A 14279-nucleotide genomic window follows, 5' to 3' on the forward strand; every position below is an offset into this window, starting at 1 on the left:
GTGAACGATGATTTTTATCTCTTGAGACATATCAGAAAAGTGTCCGTCGTGGACTATGGGCATGGTGTGCAAAGACTCAATATGCCCCCAAATCTGACTCTACAGAGTTGCAGGTGTTGATATTCTAAAGAAGACATTCTTTTAAAAAATAATTGAGCCCATTCACTGCTTTCAACGTGGGGGAGGGGACTGGAACAAGGCAGCTTAATACATACATAGTGATGGTGACCTTTAGAAAGAAACCAGCAATAAAGAACTGCCTTCTTTCTCACAGTGCATGCCATTATCTGATCTAGAAGCTGCACATAGTTTTACATTTTAAACCTACACAAGAGCAGCATATTTTTGTTGCTTTCTTTCTTTGGTTGCAAACAACCACATGTGCCACATGGAAGTGAAAAATAAATAAAAAGACACTCTTGCTTAAAAAAATGTAGACATGAAGTTGGGCTTCAGACCACCGTGATTGTTTGTTTAAACCTCGGCAGTCCATTGTCCCTTGTCTCTTACAAACATACAACTGTCAGAAGTTGCTCAAAGGCATGTAAATCACTGGGCTGTGGAAACCCAGGCACTCTTCTGCAAGCTTTAATGGCTCGGTTTATTTAAGTGGGCCCCGTAGTAACCCTGATATTAGAAAGGCGCAGGATTTACGGTTTGGGGCACAATTAAAATAAATAGCATTAGGGTGATTAGAATAAAGCTGCAGAGATCAATAGCACCTGCATACTTCTGTTAAAGAACCAGTAGGAAGCACCCATCTTAGGGGTGTGAGATTTGTTTAGCCCTCCCAGGTGTTTGGGTGGGGCAACGTGGGTTTCATGATGAATCATGAGAAGGGAAATAGAAGGAAATGCCAAAGACAGGAAGGGAGTGAAAGGATGCCCTTGAGGTCGAGGTGTGTTTACTTCTTACTTAGCCCCAGTGGCCCTGGGGGATAAGTGTTGGGCTGCTGACCACAAGGTCAGCGGTTCCAAGCCTCCAGCAGCAGCTCCTCAAGAAAAAAGATGAGGCTCTCAGGTCACCGTGAGTTGGAACCAATTTGATAGCAGGTGGTTTGGATTTGGGTTTGTTGTCTGTCCGAAACATACATTTCTATTGGAGAAATATTCTGGCTAAGTGTGAAAGCAACAGACAAGTGGCTGCAGAAAAGTTTTAAATATTAAGGTAAAGGATGCTAGTGATTAACTGGTGTGGCATTTGAGCCACATGCGTGTTTTGAACTCCTGAAAGCCAAGCCATATTCAAACACAAACATTGTCACATGGTGGGTAGGAGCCAACTCTGGGGTCAGAATGCCTTGGGTCAAATCTCAGAGTCATCATTTCCCATCTGGGTAGTCTTTGATAAATTAGTTAACTTTTCTCTCTGCCTCAGTTTTCTCAACTGTAAGTGGAATTAAACATCATATCCAGTGTTATACGTGTATAGTTCTGGGGCTTAAAAGAGCTACTGCATGCTAAGTATCTAGAAGGATGAGTTGAGTCGAATGTTGGATAGTAGTGTCTTAGATAGTCTTTTCTTCACACCTATATCGATAACCATTTCAAATATCGTTTCCTAGCGTTTCCCCAGATGCTGTGGTAGTTAGTTTCCATCAACTCTCTAATAAAAGTTACAGTAATATAAGTTGATAATTAGAGTCACTAATTAAACAACACTGCCATCGAGTCAATTCTGCCTCATAACGACCCCTAGCGGGCAGGGTAGAACTACCTCTGTGGGTTTCCGAGATAGTAACTGCGGGAGCAGAGAGCCCTGTCTTTCCCCCATGGTGGTTTTGAACTGATGACCTTGAGGCTGGCAGCCCATCACATAATCACTATTGCCAGCAGAGCTCGCAGAGTCCACTGATACCACTTCTAAGCTATTTCCCTTCATGAAGTTATAGATGCTCTGATGACCTCTTTATATTAATGTAATTTTTGTTATTAATATGGACAATAAATTATTAAAATGTTGTCTTGTAATTCTGGCTGTGCTGCTCACATGTAAACAAGCATTTAAACAACAACAACAACATTCATTAGAAATAACGCTTGCTAACATGTCAGTTGAGTGAGCCATAGACCTATAAGGCCTTGGTTTACTATACATTGCTTAATATAGACCCAGTGGCTATTCCATTTGTTGGAATAGATAGATTGACAGACAGCTATTTGGTAATTTAGTTTAATTGCTTAGAAGTTGCAAGGGGAGTTTCGCTTGAAGTCTTGCTTTCTCTCTGTATAGAGAAGATTTGCCTTGGTCAAGAAGTGATGCGTGTGTTTTAGCCTCCTCTGTAGACGGCTTTGATGGTTTCACCATGTTGATTTTGCTTACACTTTTTTTTTTTCCTGTGAGAGGAGGCCCTTCTGAAACCATCTATGATTTTTTTTCTCCTTCATTGATCAATCGCTGTTAATGAGAAATTCCATTTGAAGCAAAACAGTGTCATAAAAATGATTGAATCTCAGTGTGAGGTAGACTTTTCCAATTGGTTTACAAGAGTCCTCTGAAGTCCACACTGCCAGCTCAAACTTTTATTAAAATTGTGTGTGCAAACGATTTGCTCTTGGCTAAGCAGTTTTTAAAAAATATGGCTTTGCTCAGATATGACAAAATAACAATTTATAAACTATCAAGGGCTCATAAGGGAGGGGGGAACGGGGAGGGAGGGGAAAATTGAGGACCTGATGCCGGGGGTTTAAGTGGAGAGAGAGTGTTTTGAGAATGAAGAGGGCAATGAATGTACAAATGCGCTTTACACAATTGATGCGTGTATGGATTGTGATAATAGTTGTATGAGCCCCTAATAAAATGATTTAAAAAAATATGGCTTTGCTCTAAAATAATACGTATAATGTTATGAGAAATATCAAGAAAAGCAATTTTGCTTAACTGTATAAAGGTATACACAGACATTTTAGAAGCGCTAAATGGGAGCCATTCCATTCTTAATGGGCAATACCCCAGTGTTCTGCCTGGAACAACTTGAGCAGGTCAGTTACCCTACTGGAAGCATTGCTCTCTAAGGAGGTTCATGCTAATCACAGACACTGCCTTGATTGTCGCACGGTCCTACTTTGCATGGTTTATTGTCAGATAATAGTTTATATTCAGATTTTAGGCAAGAAGCCCTTCTAGGAATGGCCCTGTAAAGCTCTGTTAAGTCATACTTTCCTTGCCCCTAACCTTATACAATTGAACTTTGTAAGATAAATGTAAACTTATTGTTTTTACTCCTATTATATTTCTGGCTTGGGCCTAGTACTTAGGAGTAAAAAGACAAAGCCTTTCTAAATATTATCTATCAGAACTATTTAAAAAAGTAAACCGCAAGCAGCTGAGATATTCATTTGTTTATTAATTCATTTATTCATTACATGGTAAAGAGGAAAGCAACCGGATTCATGTTGTACAGATAATTTAATAGTATCAATAATGTATGTATTTTTTCTGATTTATTTTGCCTTTTCAGATTATAACCATAGCAATAGCCATCATTGTTGCTAACGTTTGTGTCCAGTTATTGCTGCCAGGTTATTGCCTTTTAAACTAAATATAGTCCATGTAATAACACTGGCAAGTGTTATTTAAAAATGAAATGTGCTTGATACAACTGATATATGGATTGTTATAGCAGCTGTAAGAACCTCCAATCAAATGATTTATACAAAAAGAAAGAAGGAAATGACACCCCCCTATTGATGAGGGCATAGCAACACTGCTAGTGGGAGTGGAAATTAGCACAGCCTATCTGAAGGGCAATTTAGCAATATACTCCTCTCTCTGCAAAAAGAAAACAGAAATGGGAACTTACAGGCAAGAGGTAACCTGCACAGTGTTTTGTTTTATTTCAGTTAACTCTTTAAGGTAATTAAATTCTCATTCAGATAGAAGAGAGGCCCCATTGTACTGTACCCATTTTCCCCAATGGTACTGCTGTCTTGTGCGGATTTAGCATCTTCTCAAGCAGGATGTTGTCAGCGCTGTCATCAGGAGACAGGGCATTTCCATCACCTCAAGGAGACTTCGTAGCCACACCCCTTTCTCGAACCTCACCTGGAAAGCCTCCCTGGCAACCACTCATCCATTTTCCATGTCTGTCATCTTGTCATTTCAAGAACTTTCTCTAAATGGACACATACCTGATGCAGCCTGGTGGGAATAGAAGTTGTTGATCAGCATCATTCTTTGGAGAGCTGTCCAAATTGTGACATGTATCAGCACTTCATTCCTGTTTACACACAATAGTATTCCATGGTGTGGGTGCCACCCACCTGCTTTAACCCTTTAGTTATTGAAACCGTATAGCTTCTTTTCACATAAAGGCGCAGTAAACATTCATGTCTCCAGATTTTTGTGTGAACATAAGTCATTTCTCTTGGTCGGGTGATGGTTGTTTATGTAGTTTATAAAGAACCCGAAAAATTGCTTTTGAGACTGGCCCTCCCATTGTATACTCTTTCCCACCAGCAATGCTAGAGTTGGCCCAGTTTCTTGACATACTTGCCAGCATCTAGTGATGCCACTGGTGGGGTTACGAAGCTGTGAACCTTGGAGGTAAGGGTTATTGCTTCCTACTTGGCGACATCACAGCGGTGAAATACTGAGGTGCCTCGTTACAGCTTAATGAAGGTAAAGGGTAGGCTCCCTAGTAAGCCTTTATAAGCAGGGTTAAGCATAGAGCCACATTTTTCTGCACTGTTCCTTGGAGTCTGGGTCTTATTAGCTAAAAATGCTCTGCCTTGTGAGGTTGTGCTTTTCCTGGTCCCTGGACTAAAGAGAGAGGAGGCCTGGTGGCATGATGGTTATGCACTTATAATTGGGCTCCTAACTGCAAGCTCAGCAGTTCAAAACCAGCAGCCGCTCAGTGGTAGAAAGACGAGGCTTTATAGTTCTGTAAAGAGTTACAGCCTCAGACACTTACCGGAGCAGTTCCACCCTGTCCTATAGGGTTGCTATGAGTCGGCATCGACTCGATGGCGGTGTGTTTATTGTCGGTGTTTTTTGTATTAAAGACAGCAGGCTTCTGTGGGGGGGGGGGGTTGTTGTGATTATTTGGTTTTCTTGTAACCATTGGTGTTTCTTGGTTGCTCTTTTTTCCAGTGTCCATGCTGTCATATCTGAGGCAAAACCAAAACTCTGGGAGCTCACGACCATGTCGTTCCTTTGGGCTCAAGGCCCATCACCATTCTGCCTTCTCCTCTCCACTTTCCAGGGTGTTTGCAAAAATGCTTGTTTGTTATAGAGGGCGCAGTCTTTTTAGCTATACTTCTAACAGAAACAAGGACAGGTCCATCTAACACACTTCCCAGAAGTCTCCCTGAGGCTGTTGCTCGGCTCAGAGTGACCCTGTGGACGGCAGAAGGAAACCTCACCCCGTCCTGCCCGTCCTCGCGATTGCTGCTCTCTGCGCCCATTGCTGCAGCCTCGCTGCCCATCCTTCTCATCGAGGCCCTCCGCTTTGTCCCTGCCACGGCCCCTTCTAGAGCAGGATGCCCTTCTCCGGGTTCTCGTCGCTCCTGACAACATGCCCAAAGGACGTGACGCACTCTCACCCTCCACACTTAGAAGGGACTTTCTGGTGATATGTCTCCCAAGAGAGGTTTCTTTGTTCTTGTGACAGTCCGTGGTATTTTCCATATTCTTCCCCAGCACCATAAGAATTGTCTAATTTTTTATTTCCATCCTTCTCTTCAAGGTGCCCTGGTGGCATTGCAGGTTCCGCATGTTGGGCTTGTAACTGTAAAGTTAGCAGTTCTAAACCCCTGGCCACTCTGAGGGAGAAAAAAACAAGGCGTCTGCCCCCTGAAAGATTTACAGCGTTCAAAATCCAAAGGGGGCAGATCTACTCTGTCGGAGAGGGTTGTTGTGGTTCGAAATCGACTTGATCACAGCGATTTTGCTTGTTTTCACCCTTCTCTTCCCTTCTTCACTAACTCCATCCCTGTGGGACTCCACATTGAGATGTCCAGGGTCTCCTGGAAAACAGAGCTAGCAATCCCGGCTTCAGAGATCCACAATGTTCACTCCCCATGACGTCTCCCAACGGAGAGAACCGTTTAGTTACCACTTGTCATTAGTGCTTGGCCCTGGAAAATGTTAGGTTTAGCTGATCCAAGATCTTGAAAATGTTCCTATCATTCGACTTTGGACTTTAAGTCATCTTCTAGGGTTCTGCACTAAGGAACTAAGTAGAGACGCCAACAGAGATGTATGGATATCCGTTACGGGCGGCTTTTGCCATAGCGTGCCTAAATGAAAATACCCAGCTATGGCAGAGTAGAATCATATAAAAACCATTATTAGAAGACTGTGACTTGAGAATGCTCATAATAAATGGGAGGAAAAAACCCCAAGATAGAATAGATAATACAATAGTATTATCTCAGACCTTAATGAATCGTTCTCAACTTCTGGGGGAACATTCACTGAAGCGTTGACAGCACTGACTCCAGAGGGAAGAATGGTGAGGACTCTTTATGTCCTTCTCGATCTTTTTATATACCTTTTGAGATTTTACCATGCCCTTGAATTGCTGTTGTGATCAGGAAAATACAATCTCTGAAAATAGTTTTGAGTGCTCTTGAAAATAATATTTTCCTACCATTGTGAAGTTGGGTGTTTAAAAAATTACATGCGAGCCATTTGGCACTAGTATGTTCTGTCTTATTTAGAGACCCGTATGCACACCTATATCTGTACATACATGTTCAATATGATAAATACTTGGAGGTATTTCTTTATTTTTGCTAGACAGCTTATGCTTCCATAGCAGAATGACACCTGCTTATCATGTGGGTTGAGATGATGGATGAAAAGATTGAAAGACTAAGTCTGGACTTCAGCCATTGACTTTTATGCCTGACAGAATTGGATAATATTCCTAAGATGAAAATCTTTAACATCACTGGAAAATCAAACAACCGTGCTAGCTGGCCCAGCATCACTAATGTGGTGTTAAGAACTCAACACATGTTAAAACCTTATGTTTAATGGGTCAATGGAGAGTTCTTTATAACTTCAGTCATCGTTACAGATTCTTTCGGTATGCTGTGAATAGACGGGCTCAGATTTTCCACTTGTGGACTAAGGATATTGAAAAGAAACATCGATAGATAGTTCTCTGGCACCAGTTACGGGAACTTGCCGACCCACTTATTTATCTTTTGCTTAGTTTGACCAAGCCGCGGATGCTGAGTTGTCCTGGATTTCTGAAACAAAAAAGAAGTTGATGTCTTTGGGTGACATCAGGCTGGAGCAAGACCAGACCTCTGCTCAGCTGCAGGTTCAAAAGGTGAGGAAATCCATTTCCTTCTCAATGACTTGATAGAATGAGCTAAGTAGAAAATGCCCTTGCCTGATTTGCTTTTCAAGACTCTTGTAAATGTTTTCATTTTAGTCACAAGTCTCTCTTTTGAAAACACTTTTGGTAAATTACAGGCATTCACCATGGAAATTTTGAAACACAAGGATATTATTGATGAACTTGTTAAATCTGGGGATAGAATCACGGCCACATGCAGCGAAGAGGAGAAGCAATCAAAGAAGGTATAATCTCGTCTTGTGTCTGGTGATGAGAGCCCTGAACAAACAGCATGTGCTGAGCTTTTAGCCCTTGTAAAGCACTCCTTTTCTCCCCAGCTGCGATTTAAGTCGCTGAATCAGTCTATTTAGATCAGTCACATGTTTAAGGGATACAGAATAGCTGTGAAAGGAATATTCCTTAAGGGAATTGCCATGAGGACAATCGTGGTGAAGAGGTAAAAGAGCTATTGAGATTTGAGTCATTGGATAACTGGCACAGAATCAGCATTCAATTAGATGTTAGCTGTATTCTTACCATTCATATCAGAAGGAATCGTTGTTATTACTGGTCAGGTGTTCCAGCGCTTCAGGACCATTTGGGCCTCGCAGCCGAGCACACGGAGGTGTGCGTGGTTCTCTGATGTTGCGACCATTCTGTGTAAAGCCATGGTAGCTACACAGGAACACAACGAGCTGACTCGTTAAGGAAGCCGCCTCCAGTTTTGTGTAGTTTCAACAGTTCTTAGAATTGATGGAAAACAAGCCACAAGTCAAAAGGTTTGATGTCAGTTCGCATTCAGACATCTGAGAATTCCGGTGATAGTAATCTGTGTTCGTGTTTTTCATGGAAAACCATTGTGTGGCAAGAGAATTTTGCAAACATCGATTCCTAAGGTCACATTTAAGAAAGTTATATGTTTGGTTTTGAAATCTACATAGGTAGAATTGTAGAACACACACATCATATATTAGTGATTTTCTTATATTTACACTCGATTAGTAAATGGTCATTTACTAATTTCTAATTGAATCTTTACTACATTTGCAAGGAGTCAGATATGAGAAAAACATATTGAATGTCTAGGAGACTGAAATCAGAGTCCCTGAGTTTGAAACCTGGTCCGACCACAGTAGCCATCTCATTGTGGGCAATTTTTGTTATGTCTTTTGACCTCATTTTCTTCCTCTAAAAAAGGAGAATAATATAGTAATAACCCTTACTTCATTGATTGTTGTAAAGTTGAATCTGTTATTGCACATCTAGACATAATCACTCACTGCCCTCGAGTCAGTGCTGACTCATGGTGACCCTATAGGCCCCATATAGGACAGGGCAGAACTTTTCCCTGGGGCTTCCCAGACTGCACTCCTTACAGGACTAGAAGGCCCCAGCTTTCTCCCGTGTAGACATAATAATCATAATTTATTAATGCTTAGTAAAATTCTATTATTATAATTAATGTTCAACAAACTAGTAGTTTATGAATGCCCAGTAGTATTAATATTATTCTCAGTAACTGTTAATTAGCATCATCATCATCAGAAACTTCCCTGTTCTCCTCATATTACTTTTCCTTACTTGCAGGAATAGGAGTATAAAGGGCTCCTCAATAAAATAATGTCCCATATTATTGAACACAAATTGGTTTTTAACACATGAAAATTTGTGTTTTGCTTGTGCCTCACAAACTCTAGAGAAGGTAGCAGGTTTTCTATAGGTTGATCTCTGTATCTTCAGTATTCACACAAGTCAGCACTAGTTTTGTAATGAAAAAACAAAAACAAAAACGAGTGAATATCTTCCAGAGGAACCTAAAAGGCACCGGTAAGTATTGTATTCATTCTTTGGTTTCTTGAGATTCTGTGGTGTATATCTCCTATTAATTTACTTTATGAATGTATACTCTTGTCTTGGTCATTGTGCCACCCTAAGAGATCAGTATATATCATACTGTTCTGCTTTTAAGTCCAGTATATGTGAATAATTTTGTTGACTAGCAGTTCCTCTAAAAAGCGTATTTATAAAAGATAGTCCTTAATTTTGATGTAAATGTGGCCAGAACCTCATGAGATTTTGTTTTCTGGCCCCAAGATTAAAGGCATTGTAAGCAGGGCTAGAAAAAGTTCCCTCTTGTGTCTGGAGAGCTTATTTTTGAGGCCTTTTTGTAATTATAAATGAACTTTTATATGTAGAAATAATTAAAGTCTAGGTCATACTGAATAAATGATTGATTGACTTAATATACAGTTGTATATTAAGTACTGGACAAATCATTTTGGAAAATGTGTACTGTGTGGTCTAACCAATTAAACACATCTCATCATCATATTTTCTAGAAAAAACTAGACAAGGTATTGAGGAACTATGATGCCATCTGTCAGATAAACTCAGAGAGGTACCTACAGCTAGAACGGGCACAGTCTCTGGTTAACCAGTTCTGGGAAACATATGAAGAACTTTGGCCATGGCTGACAGAAACACAAAGAATTATCTCTCAACTTCCCGCGCCAGCTCTTGAGTATGAAACTCTAAGACAACAGCAGGAAGAACATCGGGTGAGTTCAATGCAATAGATCATGTTCTGGTCCCTACGAAAAGAAAATTGTGCTTTTAATGGTGTTTTCTAATGCTGTTGGACCTTACATCATTACATCATCGCCTATGCTTTGTTTACTTTACAGTTGCTTGCTAATTGTTCACTGGGCAGACCGCGTTGTTGTTGTTAATCACATCTCGGTTTCTTTTGTACCTTAAGACTTTAAAAGCAAATAGTTTACTTTGAAGTTTCAGAGAATAAGCTTTTGAAGTGTTTTCAGTTTATAGGTATTGGCTGAGTTTTACACATTACAGTTAGTGGAGAGCCATATAAACTGTTAATGAAGTATAGGAATATATGGAGAGGATTTCATCCAGACTAGACCCTAGTAATCTCATGAAAGTGAGCTCTATGTGAAGGACAAATACTGAAGTATAAAAATAAATTATTTTCCCTTTGCCCTATTCTTTACATAGAACTCATTTTTACTTCCTTTGCTCCTATTAGAGTAGATGCATAAGCTAGTATGGTTTACATCTGCAAATGTCTCATGTTTATAACATGTATAAAGTGGCTTTAAGAAATACTTGTCTCAGTAGCCACTTAGGTGCTAACATGGGTTAAAATTTTGCAAGGGTTGTGGGTAAAAGAGAGTTCAGAGCCAAGGTTGGGGCTCTTCCTATCTATGGATTTGTGGACCTAGCTGCTTTTCCAGATTTGTAGAAGATGTAACCTGATACTCATCAGTGTGTGTGTGTGTGTGTGTGTGTGTGTGTGAAGTTTTAACTTGCGTTATATTACATCATTGTTTGAAATATGTGATTTATTTAGTAATCTTCCTTATTTTGTTTAAAAGTACTGCCCATTGACACTGAAGAATATTTATAAATGAATTTCTTTAGAAAAGAGCATTAGAGAGCACTCTATTTAATGCAAGATAGAAATTCCATAGAGTCCTAACTAAGTCATTCATCAAAAAATGTTGAGCTGTTGTTTATTTTGGTATAGAAATTTGTTTACATTTGGCTGAAATCTTATGCCAACCCACTACATAATTTTTAATATAAAATCTTCCATGGATTTCTTCTATTCTCCATTAATGTTACATAACACCAATTATAAACATGTCTATTGTTGAACTTAATATCTAAATTGAGTTTACTTTTCTTTTTTTTTTAAACTAATCTTCAGGTCCTCAAAACAAATTTATGATTGTTGACACTAAAAGATTCATGTTTGGGGAAAAAAAAGATTCATGTTTGCATTATTTGAAATCTTCTAGAACACCATTTCTTCTTAAAGGGGATGGATTGTAGACCTGACCATACCGCATTCTTCTGCAGAATGTGGCATGAGAACGCCCTTGGAAATGCTTAAATTTGTTTTTACTCACCCCTTTTTCAGAAGTAACTTGAGACAACCTTCAGACAATCTCCAGAAAAGAACCTATCACATGAAGAAAACCAAACAGAAAAACAACCCTGCAACTCAGGGCCGTCAAGTTGGTTCTGACTCAGAGCGACCCGATAGACCAGGCTAGAATGGCTTTGGTAGATTTCTAAGACTAGCTCTTCGCAGCACCAGCAAGCCTCGTCTTTCTCCCTCTGAGTGGCTGGTGGTTTTGAATGGCTGACCTTGCCGTTAGCAGCCCAATGAGTAGCCAACTACACCACAATGGTTCACCTAGCACATGACCTGGGAGATAGTTAATATTCTAATGTACACAATTTCCTCCATCATGTATCAAATTAATTTATATGACTGATTTTACTGGTCACAGCAAAAACTAGAAATTGGCTGCTTTCCTATTGATGTTTTTTGACTTTTACTTGTGAATTGGGTAAGGTTTTATAGAGCAAATTAATTTTCTTTTCAGCATTTCACATACGTTTTGTTTCTTGTCATTGATTGCTTTCCTTGGTGAGCCTTACTGATGAATGATGAATGCTGGAAATGAAATATTTATAGGAAACGATTGGTAGCCTATCTCTTGGCATATCTTTTCTGAATGTAATTTCTCTCAGGGCCTTTTTATTAGCCAGAGAGCAAGCAAGGAGCCATGGAGTTCACCAGTTAAACGCTTGCTTGTTAACCTCAAGCGTGGTGGTTGGAACCCCTCAGCCACACCCTGGGCAAAGGACCTGGCGATCTGCTTCCATAAACATTCAGCTTGAAAAACCAAACCCAATGCCGTCTGGTGGAGGCCACCTCATCGAGGCCAACCCTGAAGGACAGAGCGGAACTGAATGTCCTACAGGATTTCCAAGACCAAGTCTTTACAGAAACAGACCACTGTGTCTCTCTCCTGAGGAACAATGAGCGGATTCCTACCTCTCAGTTCAGCAGCTGTGTACTGAGTGCTTAACCGCTGCACCACTAGGGGCTCTGCTGTAAAAGTATACAGCCTAGAAAACCCTCTGGGAGCAGCTCTGCTGTGTCCCAGGGAGTTGCTATGAGTCAAAATCAGTTTGACAGCACCCGACCACCCGATCCAAGTTTAGAGACACACCTTCATATGAGGACAGGGACTGCTGATTAGAGAACCTAGTCAGCCGTCTAGTTGAACAGAAGGCGGCTCAGTGCTATGTAGAGGCCAGGCCACGGAGATCCTCAGGGAAGAAGATCTCCCCCTGGGAGTAGTGTTGGGTTTGGTACTGGAACACTGACAGCTCAGTTGGAGGCCCTAAATACACGGAACAGAGAGAGCAGAGAGAGTCCAGCTTTCGTCAGGCTTCTGTTTATTGATTAGAAGGAGAAAGGCTCTAGGTAGATTACACACTGACCTGTTGGTATAAATAGCGCTGCTGTTCTCGATTAGGTGGCAAAATTAGAAGGAAGATTCCTATGTCACATGTGTCCATGTGCATCTTCTAAATAAAACTTGATAGGATCTGTGTATTTCACATATTTAGTACACTTGTGACCTTGTGACATTTGAAAATAGCAACTAGAAATAGATTCTGTATATATATCTGTATATGTATATATACATATATACAGATCATGTAACCATATAATACCGTACATACTATATAAAGAAATAGAATCAATCATGTAACATACATGCACATATTTTATACGGTGAGCATATAATGCTTTCAGTTCCATTTATAGTTTTTTCCTCCCAACAATGTGTGTACTGTTTATTGGGCTTCTTGCCTCCCTCTCTTTCCTTCCTTCCTTCCTTCCTTCCTTCCTTCCTTCCTTCTCTCATCTAACATTTTTGTATATAGGGTGAGTGTGCAAAAAAGGAACACCGAGAGTTTTGACTCTGTCACTGCAGATTGGGGACATAGTGATTTCTAAACCTTGTTATAGATTATGACTTTTGGCTTCCTCTTAAGAATATATACTGATGTTGGTAGGAAATGGCTAATGAACTGTTTTTCATGATTTCACTCAACAGGCCTTTTTGTGTGTGCCCTTAAAGAGTCTTTCACTCCACCAGGCTGTTGTTTACTCTTTGTGTCAGGACCATCTCCTTCTCACCGAGTTGCGAGCACCATCATTTGTGAAATGCCTGTGTTGGGAAGGGTGTTTGGGGTTTCTTGCCAGCTGGATGCATTGTGGGTGTAGACAGTTGTAATATGGAAGTATGACCCTGAGATCCTGAAATGCTGTTTGGTTTGTTATAGCAACTGCGAGAGTTGATAGCTGAGCACAAGCCTCATATAGATAAGATGAACAAAACTGGGCCGCAGTTACTGGAATTGAGCCTAGAGGAAGGCTTTTCTATCCAAGAGAAGTATGTGGCAGCGGACACGCTTTACAGTCAAATCAAAGAAGATGTCAAAAAGAGAGCTGTGGCCTTGGACGAAGCGATTTCTCAGTCTGCTCAGGTAATCACTTACACCAGAAATGTGATGGAGTTCCTGTGAACGGATAGCATGGGAAGATGTTTTCCTAGATTTCCAGATTCAATTTCAACGAAGATTATAATTATTAAATTAACTTTGAGAGCTTATGTTTTTCAAGGCAGTGTTTGTTTGTTTGTTTGTTGTTGTTTTAGGGCAGTGCTTTCCTCCACCCAGACCTCACACCTCTCAGCCTGCGTGTAGATACAGTGAACAATAACTTTCAGTGATGCAATAAACATACCATTGTCACCATTATCCATACTTCTAATTAAACGTTAATCCTGAGTAGAAGAAAATATTTGCCATTAGGAGAGATAAGAGAACATGTAATTATCAATAATAATAAAACACAAGGCAATTAGAAGAAAGATTAAATTATAAGTTGAGTAAAAAGAAATGTATGTGTGGATATATATGAAATATTGGAAATTGATTATTTGTTGCTTCTGAAAATATGTATTGTCAAGAAATTTAATTTTGAAATGACAAATTTTCCATTTATAAGGTTTGTTTTTTATCAAGAGATGCACAGGCATATGGTGACTCAGTTTTTGTTCGTCTCACCCAATGTCCTTATTTTTCTTCCATAATC

The 14279-nt window shown here is 40.0% G+C and overlaps 1 protein-coding gene across 6 annotated transcripts in view; it reads left to right on the top strand.

The window, feature by feature from the left end:
* The window catches only part of DST (dystonin), a 527522-nt gene that overhangs the window by 458253 nt on the left and 54990 nt on the right, over positions 1-14279 (top strand). For all 6 annotated transcript variants that reach the window (XM_045294845.1, XM_045294847.1, XM_045294848.1 and 3 more), the window contains 4 exons: positions 7163-7282; positions 7429-7536; positions 9631-9849; positions 13466-13669. In XM_045294845.1, the coding sequence (XP_045150780.1) occupies positions 7163-7282; positions 7429-7536; positions 9631-9849; positions 13466-13669 (651 nt within the window). The remainder of the gene's footprint in view (positions 1-7162; positions 7283-7428; positions 7537-9630; positions 9850-13465; positions 13670-14279) is intronic.

The sequence above is a fragment of the Echinops telfairi genome, unplaced genomic scaffold (assembly GCF_000313985.2).
Source record: "Echinops telfairi isolate 266 unplaced genomic scaffold, ASM31398v2 ScPeMD7_3533;HRSCAF=4204_1, whole genome shotgun sequence".
Classification (NCBI taxonomy): Eukaryota; Metazoa; Chordata; class Mammalia; order Afrosoricida; family Tenrecidae; genus Echinops; species Echinops telfairi.